This window comes from Antennarius striatus, chromosome 9 (assembly GCF_040054535.1).
Source record: "Antennarius striatus isolate MH-2024 chromosome 9, ASM4005453v1, whole genome shotgun sequence".
NCBI lineage: Eukaryota > Metazoa > Chordata > Actinopteri > Lophiiformes > Antennariidae > Antennarius > Antennarius striatus.
Window position 1 is genome coordinate 20,778,195 of NC_090784.1, and position 21,284 is coordinate 20,799,478.

Sequence of the window (21,284 nt, forward strand, 5' to 3'; positions counted from 1 at the left end):
CAGATTGAAAAGTAAAAACTCCTTGAACACTGCCATTTAACTTTTAATGTCACATAGCAACCAAGTTAGTGTCAGACGCATAATTTCATAGAAACAACTAATATCATTATGTGATCTTTGTTAAAACATGTAGCTCGTCACATTTTGCAGCTGGCAGCCGTGATCGCTCAGTCTTTCAGTTATGACCCGAGACTATCCTGCACATCCGGACAACTGTAGCTTAAAACTGGTAAAGTGGTGCTAATGTCTTGAGCAGAAAATCTACATTGACACTGCTGAACTGAATATTTTAGAATTTCAAATTGAGTAAATTCTTTAACCAAGATATCAGTCCTTGTTTGGTTTGTTCTGGCACGGTTACTGCATTAGCTCTTTTCTTCTCTTCGATCCGTCTCTGTCTTTCCCTCTTTCTCTCTGTTTGCTGGTTCAGTCTGTGCTGCTCAGCTGCTTTAACAGCACGGTCAATCTCTCGAGACAAACTGAAGTGAACCATTTGCATGCTCAGCATCGGAACAACAAGGTTGTAATTGTCGACGATCTTGTTGAGTTTTGTCAGCTCCTCCTCTACAGATTCACACAGCTGTTCCCATTGGCTGTTCTCTCTGGGGGTCCTGGGGTCGCTGAGTCTGATCCTCCCGTCCAATAACCTATGCCGGATTTGAGCAGCGGCGTCTCGGATGTCGCGCTGTGTGACGACCCAGGGTGGCTGGTAACCGTTGTCTATGAGGATGCGGTTGAGGTTGTGAGTCATGGGATCGGCGTATGGATTGTGCTCGAACTTGTTGAGGGGCTTTCCAGCTCCACTCAGGTTCCTGAAGTCTCCTCGGGCCATCGATTCCTGGATCAGGTCCTCCACAAGTCGCTCCACAGCCTGGGTGATCTTGATCTTTCGACTGCGTTGACGCATGTCTCGTTCTACCAGCGCCCCCTCCGCGGCGGCTGCTATCTCATGTTCCCTCTGCCGGTAGTTCAACACCTTCTCTGCCGCCCGGTCAACTCGAATCTGCCGATACTGACGCTCGCGCTGGCTGGGTGTGCCTGAGCCCACACCGTCATAGCTGAGGTAGTGTCTGTGTGCAAATGCTGTACCTCCAGTCTCCTCATCTTCCACCTCACCCCCTGGATCAGGTTGACTTGTTTTGCTCTGATGTGCAACAACAGTCCGGTAGGCCTTCTCAACCCTAGCAAACAATACTGCATCTGCAGTCGGAGCCCCAGAGTCGGGATGGTAAAGCTTGGCCAGATGCAAGTAAGCCTCTTTCACACGTACGGGACTGCTGTGTTCCTCCTCAGGAAGTTGCAGAAGCCTGTAGCTCTCTTTCAGTCTGCGGCGGATCTGGAGATCGGAGCTGAACTTCCTGAAGAATGGGGACCATCGAGACAAGACGAGCAAAAATCGTCCATGTGAGACGTCACCATGGGAAACCAGGAGGTGGACAATGTGACTCATTTCTGTCACATTGCTGTGAAGAAGGAAAGACAAGTTATTAAAAACAGGCAACAAACAGGCAGTCCTGACATGTTTAAAGTACCGGCGTTTACTACAGTAGATGAAAAATGATGCCAAATGAAGTAAATCACCAAATAGCACAGAAACATAGTTAGCTTCGCTGATCTTTTGACTTGTTCATGCAGCATTAATCTGTTGTCAACAACTGTTGTTCTGTAAAGTCTGCTAAAAAATAAATAAAAGAACATTTAAAAAAAAAAAGTGAAATCACCTCTCCCCACTTGCAAGTCACCACATTTAATAATAAACCGGAATTTTCTTTAATCCTGACCTTTAAAAACTCAACATTGATGTTAAAAGTACAGTACATAAGTGGAACACGTGTCATGATACTAAGATTAAATAAAAATGACACTGTTATTACAATCTATAAGGAAATATTTGTAGCTTGAACTTTGTCAGAATCACACAGTGGAGCAGGTTTGTTTTCTCTTTTAGTCAACTTTGAGCGCTGACTAGGACTGCAGGCTAGAAAGAAAACAACAGAAGCGATAAACCAGAAGAAACGGGTTTTCAGAGGAAGATATTTGAAGCTAGTCTGAGAACATAACGAAAACACAAAAACAAGATATTGATAAAGTTCACAACATATAACATCAACATCTATGGGGAAAAAACAGGTCACCTGTCTTTCTTCTTCGTCTATTTCCGGGTTTCTTCTTCGTGACTTTAATTAGCCCCCGCCAAAAGCTTTCAGATGTAGCAGCGCCACCGTGTGGAACGGATGACTGATCGACAGACGATAGATAGATAGATAGATAGATAGATAGATAGATAGATAGATAGATAGATAGATAGATAGATAGATAGATAGATAGATAGATAGATAGATAGATAGATAGATAGATAGATAGATAGACAGACAGACAGACAGACAGACAGACAGACAGACAGACAGACAGACAGACAGACAGACAGACAGACAGACAGACAGACAGACAGACAGACAGACAGACAGACTCCACCTCCTCTCCCCCTACAAAGAGAAGCTGTGTTGGTCACCTCGTCCTTGGGCACACGGGATGGAGATCCAGATGAAAGAGCACAGAGTGCAGTGGGTGGCGGAAAGTGTGAAGTCGAGTCAAAACTCTGGACTTGAAGTAGATGTTGAACTCCAGTCTGTCTCACACTCAGTTTCAACATCAGCATCCTCTTCTACACACCAGCACTGCAGTACATTCCATTCAGTGTATTAAAAATTGTTTCACGGAGTCTCCTCTGCTTCACAGGGACAACTTCCTGAAGGATCTTGTGTTTTGGGACTATTTTTTCATCAAGATGCGGGTAGAGGATGCAGGTGAACTATGTTGGAGTCAAACTTTCCAGGGAGGCGGGGGGGTGATGACCGCATGAGGTCAGCAAACTAAAGCCAGTCCTCAAACTAATGGAAAGCAGTGAGTCCATCCCAGAAATACGTGTATAAAATCCTCTGAAATGACATTAAGCTCACGATACTGAGTCTGTAACCCTGCGATGACACCATGAACGGACTTTGACGCTGTTTTAGCATCAGTCCGCCAGGGGGCGTAAACACACACAGTGATCACCTGATGAATGACGTCAGCAGCCAGGGTGCAGCCCGGCAGATGTTTCAGGGAAACGAAACTGAACCAACAGCGCAGACATCTGTGTCCGACATGTCGGAATAGAGGACATTTTGCTCACATCAACTTTTACTCCACAGCCAGTAAAACTGTTAAAAGTTAAAAAAAATAAAAAAAATCCTGTTCTTCACAGGGTTTTGCACAAATGATTAAAAATGTGTAATTAATCCCAAACTAGTGAAGATCCAGATTTAAAGACACACAGTTTTAAAAAAAACACACTGGTATAGACTCTTAATTATATTCTACATGCTTGACGTGTAATTTTCCAGACACCCTAGTCCCCCCCTGGATGTAAAAACCACAGACTGTAGAAAGAAAATTATATTTTAATATTAAGGTAGACAACATTTTTTAACAGCATTTTTGATTTGGCTCATTCTGGTTACAGATAATCTTTCATGATAGAGTGCGCGCGCGCACACACACACACACACAAGCATATACAGTATATTATGCAATATTCCACAGCATTCTTAGGTGGTCCTCTGATAGATGCTTCATGAATCTACTTTCTAAAATGGATCAACTAAATGAACCTGACTGATCATAGCAGGAAATTACATAAATGTGTGGTTCTAATTAAACAATAAAAGGCACTTTGAGAATAAAACACTGGTCATTAAAAATGCCGTTGCAAACCTGTGCATGATGACATTAAAGGCATTCTATTCTATTTTAACAACAGGTGAAAAGTTACATAGATATTTCTGGATTGTCAAAGTATAAAATCATTTTGTGAATATGTATGCATGGTTGATCTGGAAGTGCGTTTTACTTCATCTTTTTGAGGTCTTCAATGAGATATGGGTTATCTTTCTCAAGGACCTTGTAGAATATATCTTTGCAAGCTGTACTCTGCAGGGGACCAAGGTAGAGCTTCCTCATCTGCGCCTCAGAAGTAGGTAGAGCCATGGTCTCCTTATAAAACTCTTTAGGGATAAACTTCTTCTGGAGGAGCTCATCCAAAAGGCTTGAAACATGGTACACTCTATTTATCAGTTGTAATTGGTGCTTGTCCACAAAGTGCTCCTCTGAGGAAAAAAAAGTTATGTAGTTATTTTAGTATTTGGTGATGTTATACAACTTAAACATAGATAAAAACATTAATTCATCAATTATGTCCTATAATTATTCAAATGTGATTTCTGTTGTTCAGTTTTTTAGCATTTGAGTCTGATAACAATTCTTTATTGTTGTTATAGAAACCAAAGAGGATATAATATTGTAATAGGCATGTGAATAATATGACTTGCTCAGTCATACTAACCATATAAAGACTTGTAAATATGAATGTAAACAACTGTTTATAGTCCGTGACATCTGCACTCACAGAGATAACGTTTCCCTTTTCACTGTGGTGTAAGGTGAGACCCCTGTGTTGCTACTGTTGACAGTACTCATCAGATCAGTGACATGCTACCTGTTGGCATACCTTCAGCTCCAGAGGGAGTTCCATCACTTCCACCAGCTGAGGATTCTGCTGCTGAAACAAATTTAGGAAAAATTCAAATTGATGGAGCATTTTTAGTCAAGGCAATATGCAAACAACTGTTTTTCAGTCATCCAGCAGATTATTAAAACATGGCTCTTATGATTCCATGATTAGCTTTCAAATCACAATTTTATGAATGATTCAGGCAACATTAGGGGTAGCCTCCAAATGATTGGCTGAGTGTGTGCAAAACAAATGCTCTAAATAATACATAAATTACTGCAAATGCACAGTTTGAGCACGTTTGCACTGCAGAAGAAAAATGCACCTCAGCTCATCTGTCAAGTGTTGTATAAAAAAATAAAATAAAAGAACACTCACCAGAGCCTGGCTTGGAGGAGTTGGCACGCGTATCCTTTTCTGTGAAAATATGAAGAAATAGAGTCAGACTGATTTTTAAAAAGGAAATACATACAATGTGATATTCAGGAAAACGTTACAAGACAAGACGAGCAGAGGCACAACTCTTTTGAGTATGACTCCATGTGTGACTCATCAGGATTGGTTGCATACCTGGGATTATCACCTGTGCTGACTATCAGAGCCTTTATTATGTTATGGTGTTCATGTGTCTTAAGATGGGAAAGTCTGCCTTAAAACAGTCATATGTGTGTAAGTACAAAACTAAACTAAAAGCCCCACAAAACAGCAGTATGAGCAGAAAGTACAGTATATTTTCCTGCATTATACTTGCACTAGACAACCTGCTGCGTTATTAACTATGTGGATAAAAAAAAATTGCTTCTCTGCAGGACAGCAAAGTGCATTCAAATTCTATGTACCTTGACCTAAATATAGTATTGAATCAACAGGTTTAAAATGATGACTTTAAAAGTTGACAAGAAGATATCTTGCAAAGTTGTCAGTACATTTTGACAAAAATTTCATTCCAGGTAAAGGACAAATCAAATTTATTGTGAGGCACTTCCAGGAAAACATATGGACTCTGGATGAATTTGTTCACTTTATTTGGTTACAATTTTGCCTAACATGTAAATTAATAATAGTCTAATGTGGATCATACACCTCACTCTCATTAGCAGAGGTGACTAATGTTAACTACCAGTTAATTATTATTCATTGCTACCACAGGGTAAGGTCTGTTTACAGATAAATTCGCTCAGATCCTACTCTTTCATTACAATATAATTATTTGTTCCAATGACATGACGTATAATAAACTATTTCTCACAATCTGATCATTTACTATCAAGATATAACGACTTTTCCAATTATATAAAACGTGTTCCTTCAATTAACTAACTTGTCTCTACAGTATAATGACTATTTCTTACAACCTAACATACACGGAGTTCCAAAAAACTATATTTAAATGACGATTTATTTTGTGTTTCGTGTGTTTTTGCAGAAAAGATAAGAAAAACAAGCCCATACAAAAGATAAATACGGAAGTGTGGTTGTGTATTAAAACTTCATTAGCAGTTGATAATGTTTTATTCTAATTACTGCTTCTATAAACTTAGAACTTCTGCCTTTAGTTACCATGAATAACATTTACCGAGCGTGTCAGCGACTTCATTGCAGTCAATTTCTCTCAGTATCTGCAAAGTGATCGCCAAGGCTCTGGTCTCCGTGAAGGTTCTCACCAACAGGTCGGCCACCACCAGGAAACCTCTATCCTCCACTTTGTTTCGCCGCACTTTCGGTTCTTCCTCTCGGCTCAAAAGGTAATAGCAGAACTTGTCATAGTCCGACTTAGATAGATCCTCCAAAGCATCTGCAATTGCTTTTCTGATGGTTTTTGGTGCCATTTATGAAAAAATAAAAATAAATAATAATGATTATTTTTTTTAAAAAGAAAAAGTATCCTGTAATCCCCTTTATTACACCTCGGAAACACTCAACACCGCCTAACTGCGTTAATCCCGCCAAATTCCGTTGTCGTTCCTGTTGGGCTGTGGGAAATATCGCGACATTTGGTGAAAGTGAATGAGTTAAGGCTTATTTTATCCACGGCCGCGGGAATTTTGGTAGTTCTGAGTACTTGAAAAAAAAAAAAACTCACCCCACACTCCTGTGGGATGAGTTTAGATTATTCTAGAACGCGGATTATTACGTAAATTGTCTGTGTGACAAGCCAATCAGATTTAGTCTTTCGGTTTTGTCTAGTCTCTTCACCGAGTTTTGAGCGCGGTGTGTACAGACCCGGTGACACTACAAACCGGGCTTCACACTCATCCATACATCACAAACCTCCTGCAGCGACACGACGATTACAACCTATTAAAAATGTCCCGAAAAACAATTAAGAAAGAAATAGTGTCCACGCTGGAGAACCTTCCGCAATCTGACTTTAAAAAATTTCGCTTATTTCTTCGAGATCGGAGGGAAGGACCGCGGATCCGTGTTCAGGACGTGGAGGATAAAAGTGCTTTGGAGATCGCTGAAGTCTTGGTTAAGAAATTCACCGAATTAAATGCTCGTGAAGTGACTCTGGAATTACTGAAAGGCATTGATTGCAACGAGGAAGCGGAGCGATTTGGTAAGAATACATTCATTTGTGCCCAATAATAAAGTATGTGATTTATTTGAATTGTTTTCTGACTTGTGGCCTCCCTTCAACAGGTAAAATCTGTGGTTTTAATAATCACATAAATCACATCAGAGTGAGGTTTCTAGGAGCAGAAAACAAAGAAAAGAGAGAAAAAAAAGAGAAACAAATATTTTCTATGCAACTGTAATGTTTGTACACTAATGAGTAGTTATATTTACTGTATTTTACATTAAATTGAGTTACATTTAGTTACACTTATAATTATTTATAAATAAATCTGGCCCTTTGAGGACAGCCATTATGCTGATGTGGCCCTCGATGAAAATTAGAATAACATCCCTGAAATGCATGTAATCGTTTCCTACATCTGTGAACGCTGAACGGTCACCAGTGATTTTTCTGCAGGCTGTAGCATCAGAGTGAGATCTCTAGCCACGAAAATAAATAAATCAAGCTTACATACACTGTACACAAACTATAAAATGGCTCCTACAGAGAATATCACATGGCAATAAAAAAATCACATTGTTTATACAGATATATGCATTGCAACTGGCTTAAATCCTTTTTTTTAACCATTCAGTTATCTTTCTTTACAGAGTCCAACACCAAGACATGCGTTGATGTAAGTTCAAGTTCCCAAAATGGAGTTCAAAAATTGTCTGTAATGTAGCAGCTCATCCAGAAATACCTACCTTGGTCTCATTGTGTATTTTTTTGTTTTTCCATAGAAAGGTGACCCTACCTTCTCAAAAGACTCTGCTGGGGAGTTGAACACCGAACCGTCACTGGAGGCTCCGAGTTTCATAGAAAGACGGGCTACTCTACGTGGATTTTCTACGATGGCAAAGAATCCAAAGGAAGTGGAGGAAGCGGCAAAGGCTCTAGTTTGCTCTGAGGGTGGTGATCCTAGTGATGAGAAGCTTGTTCTGAGCAGGTTTGCAATTCAGTTCGGCCAGTACAAAGGGAAGACCTTCAAATGGCTGCTGGAAAATGATGTCAGCTATGTTGCTTATTTGATTGGGAACCACCAGAATGAAAAAGAGAGAATGAGAACAATGCAAGACAATCCACAGATGGCCAACAAGGTAAACCTTTAATAAGATAACATTTAGTAAAAACAGGACGATCCACTCTTCCTTCCATTCTAATTTTCTTTGCAGGGAAGCAACTGATTTGTTTGTCTCAGGACCAAAGATAACGAGCACGTAGATGTAATGTCATAATAGTTATTTAGAGGATAGTTTTTCGGAACCTAACTAGTCCTGCATAACTCAACAGAGAAACGTAAACCATTTGGATAATTCAGGAGATTCTTATTTTCTAAAGTACTCCTGATTTTCTGCACATTTTTCCCCATTCATTAAGATGAATAAACCATTACACTTTTGTAACTCTTCACTAATTCTTTATACTTTCAGCTACATTCAACATTGCATGCGTTCCCACAGTCTTCAAATATCATCAAAATAATTCTCTATCATTCAGTTTTTCCCGAATTACACCTTAATTATAAAATATCTGAATATTGAACAGTGAGTGTTCTTACCCACAGCAAACAAATGCTATTACCTTGTAAATCATACAGTAACATGAGAACTAATCACTTCTTTTTCTTGAAAGGAATCACTTACTCAGTACGCGACTGCGTACCCTGAGATTAGTAGAGAAGTCCGAAAATGGCGTCTGTCTCAGCCGGAAATCCCAGATGGACGTCAACTTGTTGGTTTCGGTAAATATTCCTCAATGACCCGGAAGAAGTTGTATGAGTCAAAGGCCCAGGACTGTATCAGGTATGATGGAATGCTGTTTTGAACTCGAATGTTTTGATATCGGTTTACCAGCAAATGTTAATGTTGGTTTCCTTCCCAAGGTATGTCGACTTCCTTCGGAAAAAGACAGACGCATCTTCTGGGTCCAAAATGGAGACTCTTATCCTGTACATTCTGAAACGTGACACATCACCAAAGAGAGGATGGACCACCACTGCTCCAAGGTTTGCAAACAGTTCAGCTGCAGTGTAGGATGGATAGAAAACAACGGACTCAATGTGCTTTAATTTTTTTACTCCTCTAAAGGAGTTACTTTTAGATCAAAAAATGTTCTCATGTTGAAAAGTACTGCTTTGTGAGTGAATTTAAAAGCACTAACTGGTAATGGCTGGGCGTTGGGTGTGGATGAACCAGCTCACTTGGTTTTTCTCTTCTCCAGCGCGAAACGCAAGAAGCTTCAAGGCAAATGAAGCACAAATCCTGTCCTGGTGCTGGATGAAACAGATCAGGTATCCCGAGTGATTAGTGACAGGTGCCATGATAGTGAGGGGAGGTGCCGAAGCTTAACCTCTTTCCTGTGTTCTCTCCTCAGCTGTCACAATCTGGACTGATAAAGGAAAACCAACGAAGACAGGAAAATACGTAGACATATTTAAGTTCTGTAAAGAAGTTATTAGTTTTATTAGTGCATATCAACATATGAATAATAATGTGTAGTGTCTGTGGAATCTGCTCTTGTCACATGCAATCGAGTAAAAATACAGCACAAGATTTACATGGTGCTTGGTAATTCAAGCACACGTCTTCGATTCGATGCATAGCTGTGTTTCTGGACATGCTGGGCTCACACGTATTCTTTGTATACCGTATTTTTCGGACTATAAGTCGCTCCGGATTATAAGTCGCACCAGCCAAAAAATGCATAATTAAGAAGGAAAAAACATATATAAGTCACACTGGAGTATAAGTCGCATTTTTGGGGAACATTTATTTGATAAAATCCAACACCAAAAACATACATGTCATCTTGAAAGGCAATTTAAAATTAAAATAAAATAGAGAACAACAGGCTGAATAAGTGTATGGTATACTAATGTTACATGACTGACATGCCTGGTAATGTCAGTAACGACGTAACATATTAAGAGTTATTCAGATAACGCTAGCATAAAGAACATGCTAACAAGTTTACCAAACTATCAGTTTTCACTCCAAATCACTAAATCCAATGAAATCTTCATCCTTGGTGTCACTTTTAAACAACTCCCCCAACTCAGGAGGTAGACGATGCACCGCATCCTCTTCTACGTCACTTACGTCAGACTCATCGTCAGTTACCGGCAATGTTGAAATTTTCAACTCAGGCCTAGAGCACCCTCTTGCGGTTAAGTGTGAAAATAACATGTGAAATGTTATAATAATGTGTTAATAATTTCACACATAAGTTGCACCAGAGTATAAGTCGCACCCCTGCCAAACTATGAAAAAAACTGCGACTTATAGTCCGAAAAATACGGTATTACAATGTGTACAATGAATGTGATCTTGTTATAGTTTTTGTGAGTAGATGATATACAGAATTTCCCCCGGGATCAATGAAGTGTCGATCAATCGATCCTTTATCCATCTCTCTCTATTAAAGATAGCTCTTAAAAGAAAACACAATTAACACAAGAATGAATAAAACGAAGAAAATTGCTAAAGGAACACCTGAGACACCTCCTGATACAAGTAGCTCTGAGAACGAAAATGACAACAGTATGAAAGAGGTCGTAACAGAAAAATATCACTTGCAAAAGATCAAAAAATTCCTGCAAAAAACAAAAAGTTCGAGGGCGTCATTTTTATGAAAAGTCAAACAAGAAGTGACCAACCAGTTTTTACAGACTAAGAGGTTTATAGATTGAAAAAATTAAAGAAAAAAGTGATTGATAGATACTTTATTAATCCCGGAGGAAATTGTATAAAGATATAAAAGATATGATTGTAAAAGAGATGATTGTGGGGAAACGGATAATTGTCTTTCTTAATTTTGTCTTCTTTTTTTTTAAAAACTTTTTTTTGTAGTTTGATAAATCCTAAAAAGTAAGATGTGTTTCTTTGTTCAGGAAACGCCAAGTACTGTTGGAAATCCTCTTTACATGACTCTCTTTTGGATTTTGTGTCATCTTGTAATTTGACTTTTATGAATAAATGTGACTTTAAAATCTCTCTCATTAAAACAAATCCTGCAATACACAAAACGTTCTAGGGCAAAAGTAGAAAATTTCTTTCCTGATCTCAACATGTTTAATTTAATTTAAATTTAATTTAATATACTTTAGTAATCCCCGAAGGGAAATTAAGAATAGGATAGGGTCAGCTTTTATATGAAAAGTAAAACAAGTGCCGAACCAGTTTTGACAGACCAAGAGTTTTATAAAACTAAGGAAAAAAAATTAAAAGACGTGATTGTAGAAGAGATGATAGTGGAGAACATAATTGTTTTTCTTAATTTTATTTGTTTTTTTTTGTTTGATAAATGTTAAAAGGTTAGATGTTTCTATGTTCAGAAAACACATTAATACTCCTGAAAATTCTCTTTACGTGAATCTCTTTTGGGTTTAGTGTCAACGTGATTATTTTGTAATTTGACTTATGACTAAACATGATGTTCAAAATCAAATCAAAATATCTCTCTCTCTCGATCCCTGTCTACCCACCTATCTGCTGTACACTTTTCTTACAACCCTTAACTGAGGTGTAAAAAAAGAATGTCTTTATTGAATGTCGTCATTTGAACAGATTATATAAATCAATATATGCAATTATAGCCAAGTTACAAGCTCAAGACAAGGACAGGTCAGTTCATGTTTTCTATTTTCATATATCTAACAGATAATTATTTTTACAATTTAACAAATAGATATTTGTTTCTAAAGATGCCACATAAGAAAGTTTACTTTTATAAAAAGTTGTGTTTCAGCAGAGAAGTCCATCTTCTTCTTTTTTTGGTGATATTCTTGCTGGAATGTTCATCCAATGCAACTTCACAATGTTCAACTCCTGCATTAGAGTTCACATGGCAATGAGTTCCCTAAAGGCAAAAGAAAAAAATTACTTCATGAGTAACTTTATAGCTAACAGTTTATATGTGATAGTATTAGTGCTTTTACAGATTTGTGAAAAATCTTACCAAATATATACTTTATAATGCATATGCACTAAATGGCTGTAAACTATGTATATTGGGGTATAGATTTAATGTGTTAAAATGAATTTAGGTTAAACTGATATTGATTTTCATTTTCATGTGCGCTCCAATCAATTATTTCCTTTCACAGACACAAAATGATTAAATGCATGTGTTGATATTGAAAGATCATTTTGACATAGATTGAAAAATTATTCTCCAGTAGCTCAGGCTGAGGTGAAAATGGCTCAATGCTTTATGCTAAGGCCAAAATCCAGGCAGTGAAATACATTCTGAGAATGTAACATACCTCAAACCGCCACGATGGCTGCTGCTGAGGATCCATCAGCTGGAAAAGATTTTAAGAAAAATTACATTTTCATAGCAAGTCTACTCTTAACATGCAGCATTACATGATGAAAGAAGGAAAAAGAGTTTGACTTACCGTCAACACGTGACACTAGCTTCCAGTTACCTCTTTGACTGTGAATAAAAACCCAACAGTTTACTCTTTAGACATTCATTTGGCATGTAACGGGTTTATAGACTTATATCAAAGAAAAGAAACTTAACCTTTGTTCCAGTGAATGCTTTCTATAAATATGACATTCAAAATGTCTGGTACATCGGTAAATATATGGTAGTTAATCTCAGTTTAATTTTGTTTTAATAGCATTTATTAATATGCTAAATGTCAGGTAAAAAAAATTAAACCACTTCTCATGTCTGTAAACTTAACATGAAATTACAGCTGGGCACCAGTTATTGTAGATTTGTTTAACGATAGAACCAGGGAAAGAACTTTAGCATCTGGGATTGTTCAGCCTTGTGGAATAATTTCACAGTCAAGATGTCCCAAACACAATCTCTGCATCTTTGTAGGGATTGTGAATCATATTACGATTACTCATTCAGAAATGTCATTTGGGTTTAAAGATACAGGTGGAGTGTTTTTTCAAACCTGGAATAGAGTTCACGATTAAGGTGAAACAACTTTTGGTTGTGACATCTGAAACACCAAACTGTACTGATGCTGTGTCTATACTGTTACTGCATACTAACACCTGCTGGACCTTAACAATCCCTACAGGGAACCTAGTTGACAGACTGAACTGACACTGACTTGATGACTTAGTACTGTACATACAATAATATAATTTAAGCCATTGTATTTTAAACATTATTTCATACCTTCATTTAAATTATATATCATAAATAATGTAATCAAACGTGAAATGTAAGTGACTGTGTTGTGACTGAGGATGCTTGTGGACTGTTTTCTTTAAGCGTTTTGAAATAAGAGTTTATTTGGGGGGGGGGGTTTTATGCAACTTGTCCAGCTGTCGAAAACACCCGCTCACATGGGACAGAGGAGGCTGGGGTGCGCTTCCTTGATCCTGTATTGATCACGTGACTATGACGCATAGGCCTCAGTTCCGGTAATGGTCACGTGACTTTCTTAAAGCGATACGCTCTCCACACATGCGCAGACGCATATAGAAGATACACTGGACCATCTAACTGGACCATCACTAATACATGCTGCTCAAGTATTTCACTGATTACATTAAGATAATTATACGCTGATAAACACCGACATTAAAAACAAAATACAGTTTAGAACTATTTTGACATAAATAGACACACAAATTGCAGCTAAACACGTTTTCACATTCCTGACGTATCTGGTGACAAAAAAAAACAAACAAAACTACAACTTTTGACTTAATTTGAAATACTGTCCGGGAAATACATAGTTCAGTCTCACCGAGAACCTCCGCCGACTCATTGCAGTCGATCTGTCTGAGTATCTGCTCAGACACCTCCAGGGCTCCCTTCTCGGTAAATGTGGATACTAGAATGTCCACCACATCGAAGATGTTTTTACCCTCGACCCTGTAGCGTCTGATACGCGGTTCCTCCCGCCGGTCCACCAGCATGAAGCAGAAGCTTTCGAAGTCTCGTTTTGTCAAGTCCTCCAGTACTCTTACCAAAGCCCACTTGATACTTTTGGGGGGCATTTCCTAGCTTTCAGCAACTGGAAATTCAAAAAGTTCGATCTAAGCCAGGTTCTGAGACAGTATTTCAAACTTGTTTCGCTGCGAAGAAGCTGCAGTCGACGACAGGAAATGGGAAGGAGGCGTTCAGGTTGAAGGGAAATGTTGAAACGGGCCAACAGCGACCACTAGAGGTGGATTTGTTAAGCGTCCAATGTACTACTGTAGATGTCAGTACATTTTAATGGTACACCTGATTCAACAGTCCTCTAGCTCTCATAAATAAAACACTGATCGGAGGAAATGAAAACACGCGTGTAAATGTTCATTAGCCTTAGCATCGATATTATAAAAAGTGTAATTACACACTTCAAAAGCTCACATAATCGTGGAGACTTTACAATGGCTGTGAAATAATTTTACCTTATGGATATAACTTATCTTTCTGTAACTAAATGGCTAATATTTGCAAACAGTTTAACACAATTTGGCAATGAGTTGTTGGCTCTCGAGGTATCATCTTGCAGGAACAATAATTATCTTGACACAATAATGTGCATTGAATTTTAAGGGTTTTTTTTTAGCCAGTTTTTAACGAACCAAATGTGCCGCAACATTTCCTTCTGGAAATTAAATCAAATACGGGAGTGCCTGGAAATCTTGGTGTTGCACCCTGAACAGTTGATGAGTTCAGATAATATTCAGATTTAGTTTTTGTTAACTTGTTCACTCAGCATGGTCCCTCCCCACAATTATGTTTCTTTTTAATATAATTTATAGTTTATATTATTCGTTTTGGGTCACCTACGAGACTCACCTGCTTCACCTGAAGTAAGCTTAGTGTAATACTTATTTTTTGCCACAAGGTGTCAGTATAGGCGGTGAGAGGGACTGACGGCCACTGGACTCCGGTGTGTCAGGAAGTGATGAGAGTGAGCAAGCGTGCGGACAATCTAGATATCATATTTACAGTAGAATAAAGCGAAAATGCATTCATTAATCCAGATGGTGCACAAAACTTCTTGTCCAGAATGAGAGTATTTTTACATGTATCTAAATTTCTATAGTTTATTTACACACACAAAAAGTCATCACATAGACTGAAACTTTCACAGTGAGTGCCTGGAAATAATCTCAATGTAGGTATCTTGATTATAAAAAAGAGGTAGACATGAGCTTTGTTTTATGAAAAAATACACACATATATATATATATATATGCACAAAACTACATGGTAAACATACAGTATAAACACTATTTACACACTGTTTACATTTTAGAAACACATATGAAAACAGGACTGGATGATATCTATTTCTAGTGCTGAAAATGGCACTCAATTGTTCCTGTCTTGCAGCTATTTAGCACTGAGGTTCAAGACTCATATGATTATGTGTCAAGTATCAAAAGACTTCTTTTGCGTCATATAAAGTAATATATTGTCTCTGAAGGTGGATTACATAGTGAATTTATGAATGTTTTCCCTGAAATGCAATTTTACTCGTAATATCATTGCCCAATAAGGACTCTGTAGCTCAGCCCAGGGTAGAAGAAGCAGTGTTCACCGGACTGGTTGTAGTACTCCATGAAAATTACATTGATCCAGCACCAGCCAGCATCCTGCCACCTGTCCTCTATTGTGAAGCCCATGTTTCACTGCTATGCTCCGATGCTGCTGCTGCTGCTGGTACCCCAGTGCATTGCCATGATTCTGTGTTAATGGGCAAAATGTTCAGACTGGTCAGGACCTCTTGTGCTGTCTTTCCCAGCATGCCTTGCACATCACATACAAAGCGGTAGACATATCGTTTGCCCGCCGTCTTGTGGATGATGTTCTTGTGGTAGTAGTAACGCAGGCCCCGGCTCAACTTCTCGTAGTTCATCTTGGGTTTGTTTTTGCACTGGCCCCAGCGCTTGGCCACCTGCGGGATCAGTACAAATCACACAGAGTTGGACCAAATTAAGTTTAAGACATAAATTTATATAGTGTTTGGGTGTTTAGTTCAGACTAGGACTCAGGCCTTTCCAAAGGGTCACAATATAAATTTGGGGGGGTTTAGCCAATGTATAACTTTGCGTTTGCTGCAATCACACAGAGCAAAAGTGGTCCGTGGGGTCTTTTATGACCCAACATGTCAATTTTCAACTGGAATCATAATAAAATATTGCTTTTTGTCCTCATTAAGGTCTTAAAAGCAAACCCGTTTAAGGAATTTTAACTTCAAGAAGTGGATTTTTGTCCAAGCTTTAGTTTTAAGGAGTTGGAGACCAACCCAGCAGAGATTACATAAGAAGTGAGGTCCACCGCCATAAAACAGTGAGACAAAACAACCATTCACACTTTTGGTGAACTTCCATTAGATGTTTCTGGACTGCAGGAGGATGGGAGACCCCCTGAGGACCTGCAAACACTAGAATGAAACTGAGAATCTTCTTGTTGTGAAATGACCCCTCTAACCAAAGCACCAGCGCTCACTGGACAGAGTAACAGACACTGGAACAACTCAGTTCTACGTCACTTAGAATACATGATGATTCCTCACCTCGGTGGGGTCGGACATCTTGAATTCCCATCCGTCTCCCGTCCAGGAGATGAAAGTTTTGCAGGCAGAGTCCAAAAGTAACTCCAGTAGAAACTGCCACAGTTGGATTGGACCAGAACCTGGAGGAATAAATAAGTATTTTCAATTATTAATTGGGTTATAAAAGTCAAGAGGGATTACTAAAGAGAATCCAAGTGAATATAGCAACACATCTTTGTGAAAATATATCACACCAAGTCCAATTTTGAATTCAATATGCAACATAAATGCACTTCATAACCAAAATCAAGAAAAGTGGACCTGACTTTATGTATTATAATAATTGTATATGTGTAAATAGTATTATTACCTTGTTGTTGCTCCTTATTTAACTCTCATTGATAAACTTTAAACGTAACTAGGAAAGGATGCATATCATGAGAAGAATTATGTAAAAGCTGTCAGATAATTGCAATAAAAAGAGCAATATTTCCTCAAAACAAAAGTGTGGTATTTGTATAAATCTACATTAACTGTATAGAACAGATTTACATGTTTAAACTTTAGGAAAGGTCATGAAATTCCTACCTGGATACGCTGACATTCCTGCCATGTGGCCCTCTCTCTCTGGCCTCGGTGGAGGGTTGTTTTTACGTTTGACCACACGGGGGCAGTAAAGCTCTGTGGCCGGAGGGCTCTGGTTGGGGGCAGGAGGTTGATGTGATAGGGGGGCAGTAAAGCTGGGAGAGGAGTACCCAGGCCAGAAGGATGACAACACCCTCTGTCCATCAGAGTCGTACAGTTCGGTGGAGTGACACGAGTAGCTCTGATCTGTCTCATCTGGAACAAAGAGAGGAATTAAACACTGAATGCTAAAAAAAATACACCACATTTAGGTTGTTTTTAAAAGCCAAAGGTGAAATATCTTACTTTGTAATGTACCTGCTCCATTTCCAGGTAAATAGGGGCTGTGGCTGCCTTCCATTGCCGGGCTGTACTGTCCATTCTGGGGTTCCAGGCTCTGGTACGTCTGTGGTGGCTCATGGTATCCAGTTTGGGGCTGTTCTCCTGTTAAGCCATCTGCTTACCACAAAGAAAATGCATCACAAACAGATATAAATTTTTTTTAAAAAGATATTTTACATACGGTATAACTCAGAAGCTCACCATGTGGATATGAGGCCCACCAGTTGAACTCCTGACACGAGTCCAGGTTGAAGAGGCCAGTGTCGCTGCTGCTCACTGAGCAAAAAACAAAACAAAACAAACAAAACTGCGATAAAACTCAAAAACACCAATGTATGGTTTGTACTTTTATTATGTATAGTTTGTATTAATAGCCAGGTAAGTGTGGTTTTCTGCATTTTGAGGTTGTACCTTTCGTGTCATATGGATGAGAAGCTTTCGGTGCGTCTGTGTAGCTGATGTCTGTGACGTACTGCTGCTGTGAGGGGACTTTACTGTCTAACAGAAAAGACAGGTCTTCACAAGGGTAGTCTGGCGGTTAAACACAACACACACAGATGGAGTCAGTAAGTAACAATGAAGGCAGGATAGAGGCACAGCTGGAGCTCCTAAAGGACCACGAGATTGTCGTCATCTGACATACCTTCACATCGATGCTTCACATTTTACAAAGCAACTGTTTTCTGATTCATTTCAACCCTGCAGGGCAGCAACTAGTTTGGTGGGAAAACGTGCTTGATTTGTGAAAGTAAGAAATAAGTCATTAAAAAAGAGAAGCACGCCTCTGATTGTTTAAATGTTTGATCAGGGACATTTTTGAAAGCACCTGATTTTTGATGCATCTCATTCTTGCAGCTGAACGGATATTTTCTTTTAGGTTTTGGAGCATCAAACTTGGATTATTTCCATAACGCTCACAGATGAAGGTTTTAGTCTGTTAAGTGTCTTTCCATGCTGAAATTAAAGGCTGCCTGAGACATAAAAAATTATTTTGAAAATGTAGTCTGTATAATTTATACTAAAACTAATTGGTGGTCCTTTAAGCAGTATGTTAATTGCAACAGAGCCGGCATGAAAATGAAATGGATGAGATGAATTTCTTTTTAATCTTGATAACAGATGTTGTTATGAGTAGCCTGCAGTCCGGCCTTGCGCTGCAGGTTGCTTCAGCTCGATGGATGGAGGCAGCTCGGAGGAAACAAGGGAAGGAGGGGGAGGAAGAGAGAGGAGGAAACGCCAGCGGAGGGAGCGTGACAGAGTAGTGATGGAAGGATGGGGAGGGGGGCACTCTAAATCTGTTGGAGGAGGAAGTCTGGAGGAAAGGATTAGGGAAGACAGAGAGGGGAGTGTCTTTAACCTGACCACCCTGCTTCTCTCCGTCTTTGCCTACCTCAGCCAATTCAAGCATTAGTCACACACACACGTCCACACAAAGCAGCCCCCCGTTATCCCATGGGTTTGAGTGGGAGCCCACGGGTGTCAAGGTCTCATCGAGAAAGCTCTGACAGATGTGATGATGCAGACTGTGCAAATGTTTCCTCTGTCCTTCAGCTTCTCAGGTTGGGAGGAAACAGATCGCACAAACTCTGCTGCTATCTGTCTGGGCAGATCATCGCTGAGAGCTTCAACCATCACTGATGACTTCTGGTGGATTCTGTTTAACTCACCATAAGACCCAAAGTCAAATCCAGCTGGGACTTCCTGCGTCCTGAAGTCCTCATAATATCCAGTCTGGCAAACCTCCATCTGTGTGAGAAGACAAGCATTGATCTATGATCAATATCTACAGACTAAAGCAACAAAGCAATATGAATAAAAATCAACATTTTCATTTTAGATTATTGGTATTTTTCTGATTACGCAAGCATCATTCTCTTTCTCAAAACCGATAATAGAGGAAACTCAAAACTCTGACATTATTCGGTTACTTGAACACAACATGTCGAGACTTTATGAATGAATCCGGTAATTTTGCGTGATGTTCGGTTTAAAAATGAACAAAAATAAAAAAAAAACCCACCTTTATTTTCGGGTCTTTGCCGTCTGCGTTCCTGTCCCCCGGTTTGATGACGGTGTCCCAGTACATCGAGCTGACGTGATTTACCGAATCTGGGTCGAATGGTCGGTCCCGGGACGAACTGCTGCGGTTTTAAGCGCAGCGGAGGTGGGAGGGGCGCCCGCTCTGCGTCGTGACCAGGTTTGTTCAATAGTCGTGACGTCAGAGGCCCCTTCCCTTTCCACCCCCCCCCCCCTCCTCTCGCCCCCTCCCCGAGTGACAAACGACTAAACACTCATTCATAAAAGACTCTGAGACCGTAAAACTCCGGTAAAACAACAATTTTGAATCAGTTTTCTAATGACAGCCAAGGTTTTCAATTTAATTGTCCGATGATGACGTAAAATAAATAATAAAATAAACCACCGACGTGTTTGTGTTTATCACCAGGAAAAACAACAACAACAACAACAACGAATGGATCACATTTGAAGAGATTAAATCCTCTGAAATTCTATTTCAGATCAAATTCAGGTCATCAACTCACTCTTAGTCCACTAGATTATGAAATGACATAAAGGAAATCACGTGACCAGACCAGAAGCTTCAGTGTGCCAACTGGGTAAACTGGTCAAAGTGATCAGTTCTTCCTCCTCAGTCTGGTAAAACTTGAAATGTCATAAACACAAAAAAAAAATGTAGATGAAGAAAGAAGACTTTCAACATAAAAATTCAAATATAATTAAAATATCAAAAGCCACAACATTTTTGTTAAGGTACACAGTATGTGAAGATGTATAGTTTGCAGGACATGCTCAAGACAAAGTAAAATAAGAGAATGTACTGAAGGGTATAATTTTATATTTTAAATGTCAAAATGGAAGTTATTACTGGATCATGTCATGTTTTTGTCAGCACGTTTGGCCATTTCATGTCTGTCGTCACGTAAACAATGGAAGTACTTATCTATGACTTAAAATGTGGATTTAAACATTTTATTCATTCATTCCCATCCCTAAATCATTTATTTAGAAACCATTTAAATTCAAATGACTGAAAATAAATCTTTTTAACTCACTATTGCTCCTTCATTTCACCATGGTGTGTATTTATGTTTAATTTTTTAGATATTTAAACATGAAAAGGATTGATCTGTAATGGTAAAAATCACTAAAATAACTCTGCTTCCTTTGAAAACATAATAAGTCACTGTCACTGTCGTATGAAATGAAAAAAGAGCAATAATACCAAATGTAATATAAAGAATGCAAACATATTGATGAAAGCATGTGGAAGTAAATTGTTGTGACTCGTGTTATTGTGGCTCATTGGATCCACAAGTAAACCCGTAATGATTTTGCTATGTGGTGATTTGTTTTATTTATTTATTTATTTATTTAAATTTTCACATCTGAATGATGGATTTGCATCTTTTGCATTTCACCAGATGTTAAAGAGAAAACCTTTGGAATATAACAAACACCGAAAATGACAGAAAATCACCAGGCGACCGAACTTTTTCAGTCACTTAAAGCAAGACGTTTAAAGACAAAACTGTGATGTAATTACCTAGTTAATAAGAATATTGACATATTTATTTCCACCGTGGATTGGTGGGGGCGCTATTTAAGTGTCCAAAAGGCTAAATCATGCACCTCTTTTTTTTTTTTTTAATGTCTGCTGAAGGAATCCAAACTGCGGCAGCAGCGCCGTCACTGAGTGGCCTTCGCATATT

The 21,284-nt window shown here is 38.9% G+C and overlaps 5 protein-coding genes across 10 annotated transcripts; 1 reads left to right on the forward strand and 4 right to left on the reverse strand.

The window, feature by feature from the left end:
* Positions 1–284: 284 nt before the first annotated feature.
* On the reverse strand, positions 285–2,232 carry dnajc28 (DnaJ (Hsp40) homolog, subfamily C, member 28). Of its 2 annotated transcripts, none has more exons than XM_068324019.1 (2): positions 2,136–2,232; positions 285–1,463 (listed from the first exon to the last, which is right to left on the reverse strand). In XM_068324019.1, the coding sequence occupies exon 2, from the start codon at positions 1,448–1,450 to the stop codon at positions 290–292; it is 1,161 nt and encodes a 386-aa protein (XP_068180120.1). In that variant the 5' UTR covers positions 1,451–1,463; positions 2,136–2,232; the 3' UTR covers positions 285–289. The 2 variants fall into 2 exon arrangements, with proteins under 2 accessions (XP_068180120.1, XP_068180121.1); XM_068324020.1 differs by lacking the exon at positions 2,136–2,232 and adding an exon at positions 1,722–2,103.
* Positions 2,233–3,447: 1,215 nt separating this feature from the next.
* Positions 3,448–6,509, reverse strand: LOC137601815 (apoptosis-associated speck-like protein containing a CARD). 2 transcript variants are annotated; one of them, XM_068324242.1, is made up of 4 exons: positions 6,129–6,509; positions 4,931–4,969; positions 4,550–4,597; positions 3,448–4,148 (listed from the first exon to the last, which is right to left on the reverse strand). In XM_068324242.1, exons 1-4 carry the CDS (start codon positions 6,379–6,381, stop codon positions 3,889–3,891), a joined length of 600 nt encoding a protein of 199 aa, XP_068180343.1. In that variant the 5' UTR covers positions 6,382–6,509; the 3' UTR covers positions 3,448–3,888. The 2 variants fall into 2 exon arrangements, with proteins under 2 accessions (XP_068180343.1, XP_068180342.1); XM_068324241.1 differs by having other exon boundaries at positions 4,550–4,600.
* A 252-nt stretch (positions 6,510–6,761) lies between these two features.
* On the forward strand, positions 6,762–11,116 carry LOC137601814 (uncharacterized). Of its 2 annotated transcripts, XM_068324240.1 has the most exons (7): positions 6,765–7,112; positions 7,724–7,749; positions 7,856–8,212; positions 8,748–8,917; positions 8,998–9,120; positions 9,336–9,405; positions 9,489–11,115. In XM_068324240.1, the coding sequence occupies exons 1-6, from the start codon at positions 6,860–6,862 to the stop codon at positions 9,364–9,366; spliced, it is 960 nt and encodes a 319-aa protein (XP_068180341.1). In that variant the 5' UTR covers positions 6,765–6,859; the 3' UTR covers positions 9,367–9,405; positions 9,489–11,115. The 2 variants fall into 2 exon arrangements, with proteins under 2 accessions (XP_068180340.1, XP_068180341.1); XM_068324239.1 differs by lacking the exon at positions 9,336–9,405 and having other exon boundaries at positions 6,762–7,112; positions 9,429–11,116.
* A 582-nt stretch (positions 11,117–11,698) lies between these two features.
* LOC137601816 (apoptosis-associated speck-like protein containing a CARD) lies at positions 11,699–14,469 on the reverse strand. Its single transcript, XM_068324243.1, has 4 exons — positions 13,837–14,469; positions 12,514–12,551; positions 12,379–12,417; positions 11,699–11,972 (listed from the first exon to the last, which is right to left on the reverse strand). Exons 1-2 carry the CDS (start codon positions 14,087–14,089, stop codon positions 12,529–12,531), a joined length of 276 nt encoding a protein of 91 aa, XP_068180344.1. The 5' UTR covers positions 14,090–14,469; the 3' UTR covers positions 11,699–11,972; positions 12,379–12,417; positions 12,514–12,528.
* Positions 14,470–15,119: 650 nt separating this feature from the next.
* etsrp (ETS1-related protein) lies at positions 15,120–19,714 on the reverse strand. 3 transcript variants are annotated; one of them, XM_068323331.1, is made up of 8 exons: positions 19,574–19,714; positions 19,221–19,299; positions 17,965–18,051; positions 17,755–17,829; positions 17,518–17,667; positions 17,176–17,427; positions 16,609–16,727; positions 15,120–15,987 (listed from the first exon to the last, which is right to left on the reverse strand). In XM_068323331.1, exons 1-8 carry the CDS (start codon positions 19,637–19,639, stop codon positions 15,700–15,702), a joined length of 1,116 nt encoding a protein of 371 aa, XP_068179432.1. In that variant the 5' UTR covers positions 19,640–19,714; the 3' UTR covers positions 15,120–15,699. The 3 variants fall into 3 exon arrangements, with proteins under 3 accessions (XP_068179432.1, XP_068179431.1, XP_068179430.1); XM_068323330.1 differs by having other exon boundaries at positions 17,530–17,667; positions 17,965–18,084; XM_068323329.1 differs by having other exon boundaries at positions 17,965–18,084.
* Positions 19,715–21,284: the final 1,570 nt, after the last annotated feature.